The 14,784-nt window shown below is 46.6% G+C and overlaps 1 protein-coding gene and 1 pseudogene across 7 annotated transcripts in view; one reads left to right on the forward strand and one right to left on the reverse strand.

Moving 5' to 3' along the window:
* The first annotated feature begins 1,116 nt into the window (after positions 1-1,116).
* The window catches only part of MARK3 (microtubule affinity regulating kinase 3), a 92,465-nt gene continuing 78,797 nt past the window's right edge, over positions 1,117-14,784 (forward strand). For all 7 annotated transcript variants that reach the window (XM_045822273.1, XM_045822274.1, XM_045822276.1 and 4 more), the window contains exon 1: positions 1,117-1,247. In XM_045822273.1, coding sequence (XP_045678229.1) covers positions 1,197-1,247 — 51 coding nt within the window. In that variant the 5' untranslated portion in view covers positions 1,117-1,196. The remainder of the gene's footprint in view (positions 1,248-14,784) is intronic.
* Positions 9,164-9,462, reverse strand: LOC123808042 (annotated as a pseudogene).

A 14,784-nucleotide genomic window follows, 5' to 3' on the forward strand; every position in this document is an offset into this window, starting at 1 on the left:
CAACCCCGCCCCCGCCAACACTCTTTTTAGTACTCTTCCTTCCGCTGGGCATTTAACTGGGTCCGGGTCCGTCTTCCTCATGACAGCGAGCTCCTCGAGGGCAGGATGCTGAGCCCAGCCCAGCTACCCAGAGCCGGGCAGGAAGGGTGATTGAGTCCTCGACTCCGGTTACGATGCAGGAGCTCAGCACCTCCCGCCTCTCTGGCCCTGTAATCGCTGCGGTGACTCCATTCTGTGCAGCGCGGTCCGGGGGACGCGACCTCAGCCTTTGCAGAGCAGGCACTCGATCAGCACTGTTAATGCCAACCCAGCGGTGGGACTCAGGCCGCTGGCCAGGGCCGTTTGCTGGCTCTTTTGGGGATGCCAGCGTACCCTGGACGCTGGGAACCGCTGCCTCCGCCGCCCGCGGGCACCAGCCGAGACCCGCCACCAGTTCCCAGCCTTGGGCACCGCCCCCTGGGCCCGGGACAAGAGCAAGTCGCCCCTAGCAACAGCGGCGGGTCCGGCTTCCTCGGCCGCGCTGATTGGCCGAACTCTGGGAGGGGCGGTTCGTCACTTCCGCCACCGGAGGCAGCAGAGGAAGCCGTCGGGCGGCCATCTTGGGTCCGTGGGGCTCTGAGGTGCCGGGAGCGGCGGCGGCGGCGGCGGCGGCCACCAGGCGGAGGCTGAGGCGGAAAGCGAGCGGGAGGGGGAAGAGCAGCCGGGCGCAGGCGCCGTCTCCGCAGCCCCCTCCATGGTCGGCGCCCGCAGCCCGCGGCGGCCTGTCTCGCGCTCCACCTCTCGCACGTCCTCCTCCGCCTTCTCTTCAGGGGCCACCGGCGGCGCTGTGTGGAGGCCCGGGCGCTGAAACCCGCGGAGCGACGGGCGGAGGAGGCGGCGCAGGGGTCCGGGCCCGCGGGGCGCCCTGAGGCGCGGGGACGCCGGCGGGCCGACCCGCAGCCCGCCGCCGCCGGCCCGGCCCCGCCACCGCCGCCCGCGGGCTCCTCGGCGCGGCCGCCGGGGCCGGGGAGCATGAGCCCCGGGACCCGCCGGGGGACGGCCCGGGCCCGGCCCGGGATCTAGACGGCCGTGGGGGAGGGGAGCCCCTCCCGCGGCGCCGCTCCAGAACCGCCGGCCCCTCGACGCCGCCGTCGCCGGCCCCCGCGGCCGTGCGGTTTTGTTCCCCCTCGCGTCGTGCGCCAGCGGAGTGAAGGAAAATGTCCACGAGGACTCCGCTGCCCACGGTCAACGAGCGGGACACCGAGAACGTAAGTGACGCGAGGTGACGGCGGGCGGCCGGCCGGCCGGGGCGGCCCGCTTCCTGGGAGGACCCGGGAGGTGGCCCCGCGGCCGCGCGCGACCCGGTGCGTCCGCGGGCCGGGGCTGCGGGCGCGCTCCGCGGCGTGTTCGGGGGCCGGTGGTCGCGCGCCGGTCCCTGCGGCGGCGGCGGCGGCGGCGGCTCCCGGGGCAGCGGCTCTGGAGGGGCTGCGGGGGGCACGCGCGGCCGCGGGGCCGCGGGGAAGGAGCGGGCCGGGCCGGGCCGGGGCCGGCCGTTAGAACGGCCTGGGACCGAGCGGGTCGCGGAGCGGCGCGGGGCCCCCGGGGGCGCGGGGAGGCCGGCCCGGCGTTCGGGGGGGGGTGACAGCCCGTGGCGGCGCTGCCCGGGGAGGCGCGGGCGCGGGGCTCCCCGACGGGGAGAGGAGGGCTCGCGGGGGGACCTGCCGGGGCTTCCGCGCGGGCGTCGTGAGGAGACGGCTGGCCGGGGCCGGCCCGCCCCGGGGGAAGCGCCCTCGCTCGCCCGTCCCCAGGGCTCCCGTCACGGCCCCGCGCCGCCCGGGGCTTCCGCTGCTCGGCCGAGAGTTCCGGCTGTGACCCCGGGCACGTCCGCGGTGCGCGGCGCGTCCACCGGGCCGGGGCCGGGGCCGGGGCGCTCGGCCGGCGGGCCCTCGGCGGGGCAGGCGCGGCCGCGAGCCGACTCCCCGGGGTCGAGGGCCCCCCCTCGGGGAAGGACGCCGCGCGCGGGCCGGAGCGGGCGCTGCGCCCCCCTGAGTGACCTGCCGCCGGGCTCCGCCGCAGCGGGCACGTGCCAGTGAGGGGTTCGCGCCCGGCGCGCGTCCGCCGCGGTTTCCGCTGGGCCTTCTCGGGGGTCGTTGGGAAGCGCTGACTGCCCTTTAAAGACGGCGCGGGGCGCGGGGTGCGCAGACGGCTCCCGCCCTCTCGGCGCGCACTGGACCTGCCTCGCCGACGGCGCTGCCGTCCGAGGTCGGCGGGCGCCCCGCGTCCGGGGCCGTGCCGGGCCCCTTTTTCCTCCTCGGTGCGGGCCGGTGCTGCACGTCCGGCGGACCCCGGGCTGCGCCCCCGCCGTCACCGCGCTGCCGCGGAAGGCTGGTCGCCTGCCCGCCGAGCGGGGAGAGGAGAATGGGAATCTCCGCCGGCTGAGCAGCCCCCCGGCTGCGGTCGGGCTGTGGCGGCGCGGTGTCCGCGGGGAACGGCTGGCCGAGTTTGACAGCCGTGTGGCCGCGCAGCCACCGCCTTCCCGGTGGACGGAGCTCTTCCGCCGTCCAGACAGGGCCCCGGGGCCCTTTGCGGGGGGAGGCCTCTCCCTGACTCCCCAGGCCCCGGGCGCCGCCCTTCGTCCCTGCAGTTTGCGCCTCTTCTGGGGCGCTGGGCGCTCGGAGTCGGAGTGTGTGGTCCCGGGCCTGGCGCCCGCCGCTCAGCGCACCCCTCCTCGTGAGGTTGACCCGCGCGTGTGCGTGTGTGTGTGTGTGTGTGCGTGTGTGTGTCGGTGGTTCACTGTTGGGGTGTGCCCGTTTTCAAAGATCCGCTCGCCAGTGGTGGGCATTTCGGTTATTATGGCTAGGCCCGCGGAAGAGTTTCCATTTTGCTTACCTTGCAGATTTTGTTTAAATTTTCAGTTAAATGTGTTCGGGTATCATTGGTTGATAACAGTATGTAAACTTCAGGAATACAACCTAGTAGGACACTCCGCGCTCCCCTGTGCGCACCCCCGGAAGCCTGGACTCCTTCCGCCACCGAATAGTTGGTCCCCGTTACCCTCTCGGTCCCCCCCTCCCCCACCCCCCTCTGGTGACCACCGTTCTGCCGTCTGTTTCTGTGAGTGTGTTTTGCTTGTTCATTGGTTGTTTTTTGTTTTCTGCCCCATGTGAGTGAAATCACAGGATTCTTGTCCTTTTCTGTCTTATTTCACTTACCATAATATTCTCAAGATCCATCCATGTTGTGGCAAATTTATTTAAATTTTATTTATTTTTAGAGGGGGAGCGGGGAGAAAGAGGGGGAGAGAAAACAAAAGTGTGTGGTTGCCTCTCACACGCCCCCACTGGGGGTCATGGCCCACAACCCAGGCTTGTGCCCTTGACTGGGAATGGAACTGGTGACCCTTTGTTCACAGGCCGGCACTCAGTCCACGGAGCCACACCAGCCAGGGCTATTTGAAGTTTAAATAACTACATGTATTTTGATAAGAATGTTGTCTATTGGTCAGAAATAATAAAAGGTAGGTAATTCGCTACGAAGATTTTTTCTGTTCTTGTATATTATATTCTCATTTATTTCCAAATGTGAATATCCACTTTTAGCTGATGGGTGTAAAAAACATTTTACAACACGAAGGACCAGTCAGATAATCAGACATAATGAAATGCTGAGGCTCATACAGGTGACAGGAGCTGCTTGTGACCACTGACTGTAGTAGCAGAACCTCTACTAGGTTCCAGTTCTCTAGCTCAGTCTCCTTTGCTTTTTTGTGTATCAGGCGATTTCCAAAAATATTATGTAAAAGATTATCCAACTACAGAGATGTAGTTATACTAATGCAGAGTATGATTAAAATAAGACAAAAAAAAAGTCTTGTTGAAAATTTCAAATGAATAAGAGATTTTTAATACATTGTCAGCCAGGGACAGTTTCGCCCTCCAGTGGATGTTTGACAGTGTCTGGGCACGTTGTTGGTTGTCACAACTGAAGAGGGTTGCTTTGCTACTGACCAGGGGTGCTGCTGACATTTTACAGTACTCCGGATAGTACCCCTTTTCCCCAACAAAGAACTCTTTGACCCAGAAGGTCAGTAGTGCCAGGATTGAGAGACCTGGCTTGTAGTTGGCCCCCCATGTGCTCAACAGCGTAATAGCCAGTCTTGATTTTTAATTTCACTTGTTTTCTCCCCAAGAAGCAAATTCAATACATTTTATCATTTCATTTCTAAAGCTTTTAGAAGAGATAAAGCTTCAAAAAAGTAATTATAATCCTTTTATCATAATTTCTGAATATCAGATATCTAGTCAGCGTTCAAGTTTCCTCAATTGTCTACTTTTTGAACACCTTGTTGAAATTAGAATCCATCCCAGATCCATCTATTATAGTTGGATAATATGTGAATTAAGACACTTATTAAATTGTGGGAGGGGGGACTGGATTGGGAGTAAAAAGGAGAAAACTGCATTTGAACAATGATTAAAATTTAAAAAATGAGTAATGCTTTTAAGTGAAATTTAAAAAACTATAAAAAAAGATACTTATTAAATTAAAAAGTGTGCATTTTAAGCCATGGCTGGTATAGCTCAGTGAATTGAGTGCAGGCTGTGAACCAAAGGGTTGCCAGTTCAATTCCCAGTCAGAGCACATGCCTGGGTTGCAGGCCAGGTCTCCAGTTGGGGCCACGTGAGAGGCAACCACACACTGATGTTTCTCTCCTTGTCTTTCTCCCTCCCTTACCCTCTCTTTAAAAATAAATAAAATTTTTAAAAAGTGTGCATTTTAATGTATGTTTTACCGTTGACTTGGTATAGAGCCATGGAAAAATCCTGTTTGTACACTTGTAAAAGTAGAAATGTGTATTTCACTGAAGTTTCAAAGCCTATGACACTTTGTAAGCCTGGTTATTTGCCAAAGTACCAGAGGCCCCAGGGCTTTGCCAATGAACTTAACAGCTCTCGGTGTGTGTGTACCATGTACTTAGTTAATGCAAACAGTCATCAGAATTTTTTATCTCTGTGAAATAGATGAACTGATGGTGTTATTATATAGCCAACCTTTGGGAATATGAGATTATTATTAACCTATTCAAATTTGAGTACTTACTGTGTGTATGACAGTGTGCCATAGAGGATATACCTCGTGGTATATTGCTGAATTGCTCTTGTTCTTTAGGACAAGTTCTACAGTCCTATAGATCAGAGCACCCTGAGCTAAGCTCTCAAACTGGAGCAAACTCCAAAATCACCTGGAGGGCCTCCAGACATTGATTCCACTGTTTGGACCTTGAGTTTTCATTTTTCACAAGTTTCAGGTTATGTAGATGCTGCAGGTCCAGGGATCCCACTTTAAGAATCACTGTCTTGCCCTGGCCAGGTGGCTCAGTTGGTTAGAGCATTGTTCTTATATGCCCAGGTTGCAGGTTCAGTCCCTAGTCAAAGCACATACAAGAATCAATCAGCGAATGCATAAATGGGTAGAACCACAAAAGCAGTATTTCTATCTGTACCTCCCTTTTTCTCTCTAAAATCAAAAAATAAAAATTAAAAAATAAACAAAAAATACGAATCATTGCTTTAGTGTTCAGTGGAGGTTTGCCAGTTAAACTTACATTCCTGTAGCTTGTATTGTGACTACAGATGAGAGGTTTCCAATAGATTCAGTAAAATTTTCTGGTTCCATGAGTTTTTAAAATTGGTTCTTTGTAAGAAAGTATGGTTGTGGAGAATAAAAATATTTACCCTTATTCTTACTGGACATCAGACAATAGTACAAAGTACTTTATGTAATGTCTCATTAAAGATACATGATACGACAATCTCATTTAATCTGTTTTTTTAACTTATACAATTATCAATTGAATCAAGCTGTTTGGGCCTTAAAAAGTCTCTGAAGAATTAATAATTTTTTAAAAAGATTTTATTTATCTTTAGGTAGAGGGAAAGGGAAGGAGAAAGAGAGGGAGAGAAACATCAATGTGTGGTTGCCTCTTGAGCGCCTCATACTGGGGACCTGGCCCGTAACCCAGGCAGGTGCCCTGGCTGGGAATCAGATCAGCCACCCTTTGGTTTGCAGGCCGGTGCTCAATCCACTGAGCCATACCAGCCAGAGCAGAATTAATATTTTTTATTTGGTCAAAGTGTTTGGGGAAAGATCTTACAGACTTCAATTTGAGGGTTATTTTTAATCCCTTCTGTTCATAAATTAGGTGAAGGTGAAAATTTATAGTGAGTAGAATATTATTTTGATTATTGATGTAGCACATGATTATGTTGTAATTACAGGAGACTTATACACAGTTTGATATAAAATAGTATGTTATCATTTTTTTAAAAAAAGACTTTATTTATTTTTAGAGAGAGGGGAAGGAAAGGGAAAGAGAAAGAGAGGGAGAGAAAAAAAATCAATGTGTGGTTGCCTCTCGTGCGCCCCCTACTGGAGACCTGGCTCACAACCCAGGCATGTGCCTTGACTGGGAATTGAACTGGCAACCCTTTGTTTCGCAGGCCCACAGTCAATCCACTGAGCTACACCAGCCAGGGCCTGTTATCTTTAATTTCAAAGAGAATTCTGTATGAAGTCAAATTTTATCCGGAATTTGTTCCCAAGCTGGAATAAGGGTTAGGAAATGCAGCAATCTTCTGATCAAGTCCACTGAGAGGACTAAAGCAGAAATTCACTTGTCTTACATCCATTTTAAATTGTCATATTAAACCTGAAGAAGAAAACATCTCTTCCCTGGGAATCTCCAGTTTGAATGTTGTCTTATACAAGAATTTAAAGTATGTGCCTGGAGTTGGTCTGCAAGTAGTAAGAGGGGTTTGTGCTGACCTGTATGTACCTGTCTATATCCTAATTGAGAGGGCCCTGGAAGAAAGGGGCTTTTTGGGGGGAGGGGTCCCAACTTTTTCTTCAAACTAGAATTCTTTAGCATTGTACTTTAGCCACCTGGGCAGCTCAGCCATGGTTAGTCTTACATAATCTTATGCAGACTAGGTAAAGCATTATTTCTGTGGATTACATGGAATCCTGGCGTTCACAGTTGAAACTTGAACAAAGCAGGTCTTTTGTTTGTATTTCTTGTTAATAGGCAGTCGCTTTGGGGTGGAAGTTAAATATTGTGCGGTTTGTATTACGAACATTTTACATGAAAATCTGTATTGGTAGAATTTGTGTGAAATTTGAGTAAGCTGAACCCAAAGATTTTTAATTCCAGAATTTTATATAACCCTATTCTTTACACATACAGTCAGTACCTTTAAAAAAAAAAAGATTTTATTTATTTATTTTTTAGAGAGAAGGGAAGGGAACGAGTGAGGGAGACAAACATTAGTGTGTGGTTGCCTCTTGAGGGCCTCCTACTGGGAACCTGGCCCGCAACCCAGGCATGTGCCCTGATTGGGAATCGAACCTGTGACCTTTTGGTTCGCAGGCCGGTGCTCAGTCCAGTGAGCCACACCAATCAAGGCAGTCGGTACCTTTATTACTTCATTGACTACAATAGCAGATTCTACAGTAGAATGAGAATCCTGGGTAGGAGTAGACCTAGAACCATTTCCTAACTCAGCCTTCTGCCCTTAGACTTAATATTCATCCAGAAGAATAATTTAAACTGGGGCAAGCAGCTTTTGTTATTGAGGCATTGAGGTGTTTTGATGACTTTCTGAATACATACTAACTCCACCTCTTTCCTTGTCCTACTTCACTTGCCTGGCCCTTGCTTAACCTAGGCCTGCCTTGGTGTGCCTGCCCATAGGCATGTATGAGCTTTACTAGTGCAGTGGACTACAGGAGTTTATGTTTTCTTCTCTTAAAAGAAGGTTGCCATTTAGCTGTTAGAGATACTCAGTGATAAAGAACCATGGTAATGTATTCCAATTTTTTTCTTTTTTAAAGATTTTTTTTATTTATTTATTTATTTATTTATTTATTTATCTTTAGACGGGAAGGGAAGGAGCAAGAGAGGGAGAGAAATGTCAGTGTGTGGTTGTCTCTCGCAGGCCCCCAACTGGAGACCTGGCCCGCAGACCAGGCATGTGCCCTGATTGGGATTGAACCAATGGTCCTTTGGTTCTCAGGCCCGCCTTCAATCCACTGAACTACACCAGCCAGGGCTCAACATTTTTTCTCATTTCTGTTAATTTAGTTAAGTTCTTAACACTTATTTCCTGCCTGTTGTATAGTTTTTCTGCTTAGAGTTGCTGGAACAAACCATTCCACAACATAGTAGTAGTATAAAACAACAACCATTTTATTATGCTCACAGCTTCTGGCAGGGATGGCTTATCTCTCTTCCTCTATGTCTGGGACTTTGGGGGATTTTGAAAGACTAGAGGGGATATGAACAGTGGGGCTGGAAGGTCCATGTTTGTGACTTTTTCACTCATATATCTGGTACCCTGGAAGCAGGTATGGTTAGAAGCCTGGGCTCAGCTAAGACTTTTTTTTTAAGACTTTGTTTAGTTTTAGAGAGGGGAAGGGAGGGAGAAAGAGGAAGAGAAGCATCAGTGTGTGGTTGCCTCTTGTGCGCCCTCTACTGGGGACTTGACCCTCAACCCAGGCATGTGCCCTGACTGGGAATCTAACTGGTAACCTTTGTGTTTGCTGGTTACATCAAAGCCTGACTAATTTACAGTTTAATATCATACATACTACATAATAGAATTTTCATTCTTTCACAGCACATTAACAATGTTGCTAGGAAAACTGGACTACCATAACAAAGATGTTACAGAGTGTACAAAATTCTGACAGGGGTATCCAAGATTAAGGAGTGGTTTTCTTTAGGAAACAGTTCTACCAAAACCATGAGAATAGAAGTGATTCAAAATGTTCAAGACATAGTAGATACACAACTGACTCCAAATTGCCATTTAGTATGCTTTGTATTATAGGATGTATAAACTACCCCATCTGTGGAATGTTTAGCTGACACCCAAGACAATCAAAGCCTTCCATATTCAATATCGCACTATTTTTAGGTTGTACCACAAAATAAACAACCAGCAAATGATTTCACCTCTTTAAAAAAATAATTTACACTTAAAGTGGGATGAAGTAGATTTCCCTTCTTAAAAATGTTTCTAGAGCTATTAAAAAACTTGCATTCACAAAATAGTTGATAAAAATAGTCCTCTGGATTGTACAAGAAGGGAGACAGGGGCTACTGATAAGTCATGATAACAGGATATTAATCAGACTTGGCTTCTTTTTCTCCTACTTCACCCGAGGCTGGACCCTCCTCGTTTTTAGTTTCTCCATTTTCCGCAGGTAGATCTTTCTTAGGTCCCTGGTTAGCCGCTTCAGCTTGTTTTTCCTTTTCTCCCATTTTCCCTTTCCTTTGTACTTTTTTGCCGATTTATCCTTTCCAGTTGCCTTTTTTGGCTTGGTAGCCACTTTTGCAGGAGCAGGTTTAGCTGACAACCTCCGGGATCTCCTCTTGGGATCCTCCTCCGCCCCCTCATTGGAGCTGACCTTCCTCTTGGGCATTGTGGCTGCAGGGCATGCATGTGCTGGGTGCCTGCCGGATGCTTGCTGGGTGCCTGAGGGCCGAGGCTCCCAGGGAACCTTTGCAAACCTGGACTTCCTGGCCATTACAGCTTTTCCCTGCTGTCCAAACTGCCCAGACCGGAGATGGGGCCTTAGTCTGATATCCTCTTAATATGTATAGCTTTTGTAGTGTCACTGTAAAACTGGATAATCTAAAATTTTTGGTTTAGTATTCAAAGTTTTTTCTTAAAATATATTTTTGATTGATTTTTAGAGAGAGAAAGGAAGAGGGAAAAACATTGATTTGTTGTTGCACTTATTTATGCGTTCAGTGGTTGATTCTTGTATGTGCTCTGACAAGGGATTGAACCCGCAAACTTGGTATATCTGAATGATGCTCTAAACAGCTGAGCTCAGTATTCAAAGTTCTTGACCCACTTTTCTGGCTTTGTTACTCCTAACTGCTCACCTGTATAAACTTTATACTCTAGCCAGACAATTCTGCATGGCTATTAGTTTACCCAGCAATTTCATACCTCCTGGTGCCAGGTCCGGTATAATCAGAATACAAAAATGAGATGGTTCTTGCCCACAAGGAGCTTATAGTCAAGGACTTCAGTATGGAAATTAACTAAGTTAAGGGCTGGGGATTGTAGGGGAGAAAACGGCAGAAAGATAGTCTCCTCAATGAGAGCATAAAGGTAAGAAATTGTTAGCAATCACGATGTTAAGGGACTAAAGCTTTTTTTTTTTTTTTGAAGTGTTAGTAGCGCATGAATAAAATGAGTTGTGAGAGATAAAACTGGCTAGATGTGCAAGTTAAGGGAGGTCTTTCTTCTTGAACCCCAAACTTTCTTAGCTTTCCTTGTGCTTAGTGCCTGGCTTGAAATGACCTTTATTTCCCAAAATAACTCTACTACTTACCTTTCAAAGGCTCTGTCCCTTCACCTCTAGGGCATCTTTTTTTTTTTTTCCATCTCTCTCTCTCCCTCTCTCTCTCTCTCTCTCTCTCTCTCTCTCACACACACACACACACACACACGGTCATATCCTCTGAATGCCTACTGTGTTACCAGCACAATAGCTACCAGTCACATGAGGCTTGAAATGTGCCTAGTCTGAATTGGAATGTTTTGTAAGTATGAAATTTATACTGGATTTCAAAGATAATTTTTAAAAAATGTAAAATCTTAATCTTTTTATTTTATATAATTAAGTATTTGGGAATATATTGGAGTAACTGAAGTTATTTTTTCATGTTTTGGTTTTTTTTTTAGTGTCGCTACTAGAAAGTTGAAAAATACATATGTAGCTTATGTTATATTTGTTAGGCAGCACTTGGAGTATTCACTCATTTTCTCACAGGGTGGTTACTGTTCCCCATATTACCTCCCCAGCTAGATGGGGTGACTTAAAGGTTTGACACCACATTTTTTTTTTAACCCCTTGTAGTGCCTGGCACTTGATAGGTGCTTAATGTACAGTTAACTGGGGAAAAGCTACTAAGTCAAAGTTTTCTTTAACCACAATTTATTCCTTGTAGTTCTTATGCAGATTAGACAAGTAAATTGTTTTTCAGTGTATTTAATTATTATGGTAGTTCACCTGCTATACTAATACAAGTATTTTATTAAAAGTGAAACAATTGGACTGAATTTATGGGTATAAGAAGTAATAGTTTCCCTTTTTATTTAAACTCTCAAAAAGACACATTATCATTGGTGAATATGAGGCCATTTTTTGTTACACTTATTTTTGTTAGTTCCCATATGTTATTTCCCTTATCCCTTACCATTCTAACTTGTTCAATATATTGTCATATGTGTATATCTCTGTGTTCTTAAAATATGTATGTTTGGTACTTTATGTATATGTTGCATATGTCTCATCTATGTATCTAATCTGTTGTTTCTAACTGCTGCATATCACTCTGTGTTGTGTATCTACTACTTTTTACCTATCTACTTGCCAGGGGGAGACTTTCAGGTTGCCTCCAATTCCCTGCTTCCACAAAAAATGCTACAATGGATATCTTCTTTTCCATTCCTTATGGAGCTATGTAAGAATTTCTTGGGGATGTACAAGTACGCGTGAACTTGCCTGGGCACAGGAAGTGGCAGGCTGCTCCTCTGGATGGCTGCCTCAGCCCACAGTCCCACCAGTAGTGTGCAGGGGTTTTGTTTCTGTAGTTCCTGCCCACATTTAGCATTACCTAGCTTTCTAATTTTTTACCAGTCTAATTAAGGTCTTACTGTGAGACCTCATTGTTAACTTGATCTAACTAGGTAGTATACATCAGCATTAACATAACATTTTTATTTTTTGATTATTTTCTGTATGCGATTGTTTGAACCCACAAATAGAGGGTCGACCATATACTGTAATAAAAGTGAGATGAACGTGGTCTGCCTTTCTGTGAAAATATCATACTGTACTGTAGAGACATCCCTCAGAGGTAGTGTAGGTCTGGTTCCTACCACCACAGTACAGCAGTGAAGTGAGTCACGTGAGTTCTTTGTTTTCCCAGCACACACAGAAGTTATGTTTACACTATACTGTAGTCTAAGTGTGCAATAGCATTATGTCTAAAACAATGTGTACACCTTAATTCAAAAATAGTTTATCGTAAAAAATACTAACCTTCATTTAAGCCTTCAGCAAGTGTAATCTTTCTTTGGTGGGAGTCTTGTTTCAATGTTGATGGCTGTTAGACTGATCAAAGTGGTGGTTGTGGCAGTTTCTTCAAATTAAGACAACAATGAAGTTTGCCAGATTGATGAACTCCTCCTTTCGTAAATGATTTCTCTGAGCAGCAGTGCTGTTTGTTCGCATTTTACCCACAATAGACTTTCAAGTGGAGTCAGTCTTCTCAAACCCTGCCCTGCTTTAATGACTAAGTTTGTCATGTTCTAAATCCTTTATTGTCATTTCAGCAGTCGTCACAGCATCTTCGTTCATCAGGAATACCTTCCACCTCAAGATAACACTTTCTGCCCTTGTGGGTGTAGCTCAGTGACTGAGTGCCGGCCAACGAACTGAAAGGCAGGACACATGCCCGGTTGCCGGCCAGATCCCCAGTTAGGGGTGCACAAAAGGCAACCAATTGGTGTTTCTCTCCCTCTTTCTCCTTCTCTTCCCCTCTCTCTAAAAGTAAATAAATAAAACCTTTTTAAAAAACCATACATACCACTTTCTTTGCTCATCCATAAGAAGCTACTCTTTATCTGATCAAGTTTGATATCATGAGATTGCAGCAATTCTGTCATATCTTTAGGTTCCAATTCTAGTTATGTTATTTCCATCACATCTGTATTTACTTCCTCCACGGAAATCTTGAACTCCTCAAAGTCATCCATGAGGATTAGAATCAGCTTCTTCCAAACTTCTGCTAGTGTTGATATTTTGACCTCTTCCCATATATCACAAATGTTTTTAATGACATTTAGTATTGTGAATCCTTTCCAGAAGGTTTTAAATTTATTTGCCCAGGTCCATCAGAGGAACTACTTATGGCAGCTGTAGCCCACAAAATGTATTTCTTACATAATAAGATTTGAGAGTAAAATTACACCTTGACCTGTGGGTTATAGAATGGATGTGTTAGCAGGCATGAAAACAGCATTAATCTCTTTGTATGTCTCCATCAGTGCTCTTGGGTGACCAAGTGGATTGTCAGCAGTAATATTTTGAAAGGAATCTTTTTTCCCCCCCTGCCTGAGCACTAGTCTCACCAGTGGGCTTAAAATATTCAGGAAACCTGGTTGTAAACAGATGTGCTGTCACCAGCTTTGTTGTTCCACTTAGGGATCACAGGCAGAGTAGATTTAGCATCATTCATAAGAGCCCTAGGATTTCTGGAGTGGTAAGTGAGCATTGGTTTAAAGTCAGCAGCTGGATTAACACCTGACAAGAGAGTCAGCTTGTCCTTTCAGGCTTTGCGGCCAGGCTTTGACTTCTCCTCCCTGTGTAGGAAAGCCCTAGGTGGCATCTTGTTCCAGTGAAAGGCCTTTTCATCTACACTGGAAATCTGTTGTAGCCACCTTCATGAATACCTTAGCTAGAGCTTCTGGAGGACTTGCTGTAGCCTCTGTCCACACCAGCACTTGCTGCTTCACCTTGTGCTTTTGTATTACAGAGATGGCTCATTTCCTTAAACCTCATGCACCAACCTCTGCTGGCTTCAGACTCCTCTTGTACAGCCTCCTCACCTTTCTGAGCCTTCACGGAATTAAGGAGAGTTAGGACCTGCTCTGGATTAGGTTTTGGCTTAAAGGAATGTTGTTACTGGTTTGCGCTTTTATCCAGACCACTAAAACTTTCTCTATATCAGCAATAAGGCTGTTTCACTTTCTTACCATTTGTATGTTCAGTAGAGTAATAGTAGGGTGACTTGAGCACTGCAGTAGTTGATAATCCAGATGGCTACTAACTGCGCCAGTAGCATACACAGCGTGGAGACGCTAGGCAAAGGGATGATGCACATCCTATAGGCAGAACAAAGCAGATGGTGGAGATGGTGCAAGATTTCATCACGCTACTCACAATGGTAAACAGTTTGACATTTATTTATTTTTAATAAGTGTTTTTTAAAGATTTACTCATTTACTTTTGGAGAGAGGGAGAGAAACATTAATAGGTGAGAGATACATTGGTTGGTTGCCTCTCACATTGGAGACCTGGCCCACAACCCAGGCATGTGCCCTGGCTGTCAACCTTTTGGTTCATAGGCTGATGCTCAATCCATTGAGCCACACCAGCCAGGGCAACAGTTTGAAATTTATGAGTTGTTTATTTTTGAAACTTTTTATTTAATATTTTTGGACCATGAGTACTGAAACTGTAGAAAGTGAAATTGGATAAGAGGGGACTACTGTATTATGAATGGTTACTTTTAATTAATTTCTGTGGTAGGTCACTACTGATGTGGAAGAATATTATAGGTTGATCTTGTACCTTGCCAAGCTGTCTCATGAGTTTCAATAGTATTTCTGATTCTTTTGTTTTGTAGGTAGATAATATCTAGAAATAATGACAGTTTAATCTCTTTTCTTTGACCTTACATCTGAAAACTCTTGAAGTATTGGTCATGACTTCTAGTGTTATGTTAAGCAGCTTCTTGTTTCTGATCTTAAATGATTCTGGAGTTTCTCCGTTTAGTGTAATATTTGCTGAAAGTTTATGGTGTATGATTTTTATCAAATTAAGGAAGTTCTGTTTTGTTCCTAGTTTGGTAAGAGGTTTTTAAATCACAAATTGTTGAATCATATATTTTTTCTGCAGAGAATGAAATAATTGCTCAGCTTCTTTGAAAAGTGGAATCTG

The sequence above is a fragment of the Phyllostomus hastatus genome, unplaced genomic scaffold, assembly GCF_019186645.2.
Source record: "Phyllostomus hastatus isolate PE091 unplaced genomic scaffold, TTU_PhHast_1.1 phas_scaffold_501, whole genome shotgun sequence".
Lineage (NCBI taxonomy): Eukaryota > Metazoa > Chordata > Mammalia > Chiroptera > Phyllostomidae > Phyllostomus > Phyllostomus hastatus.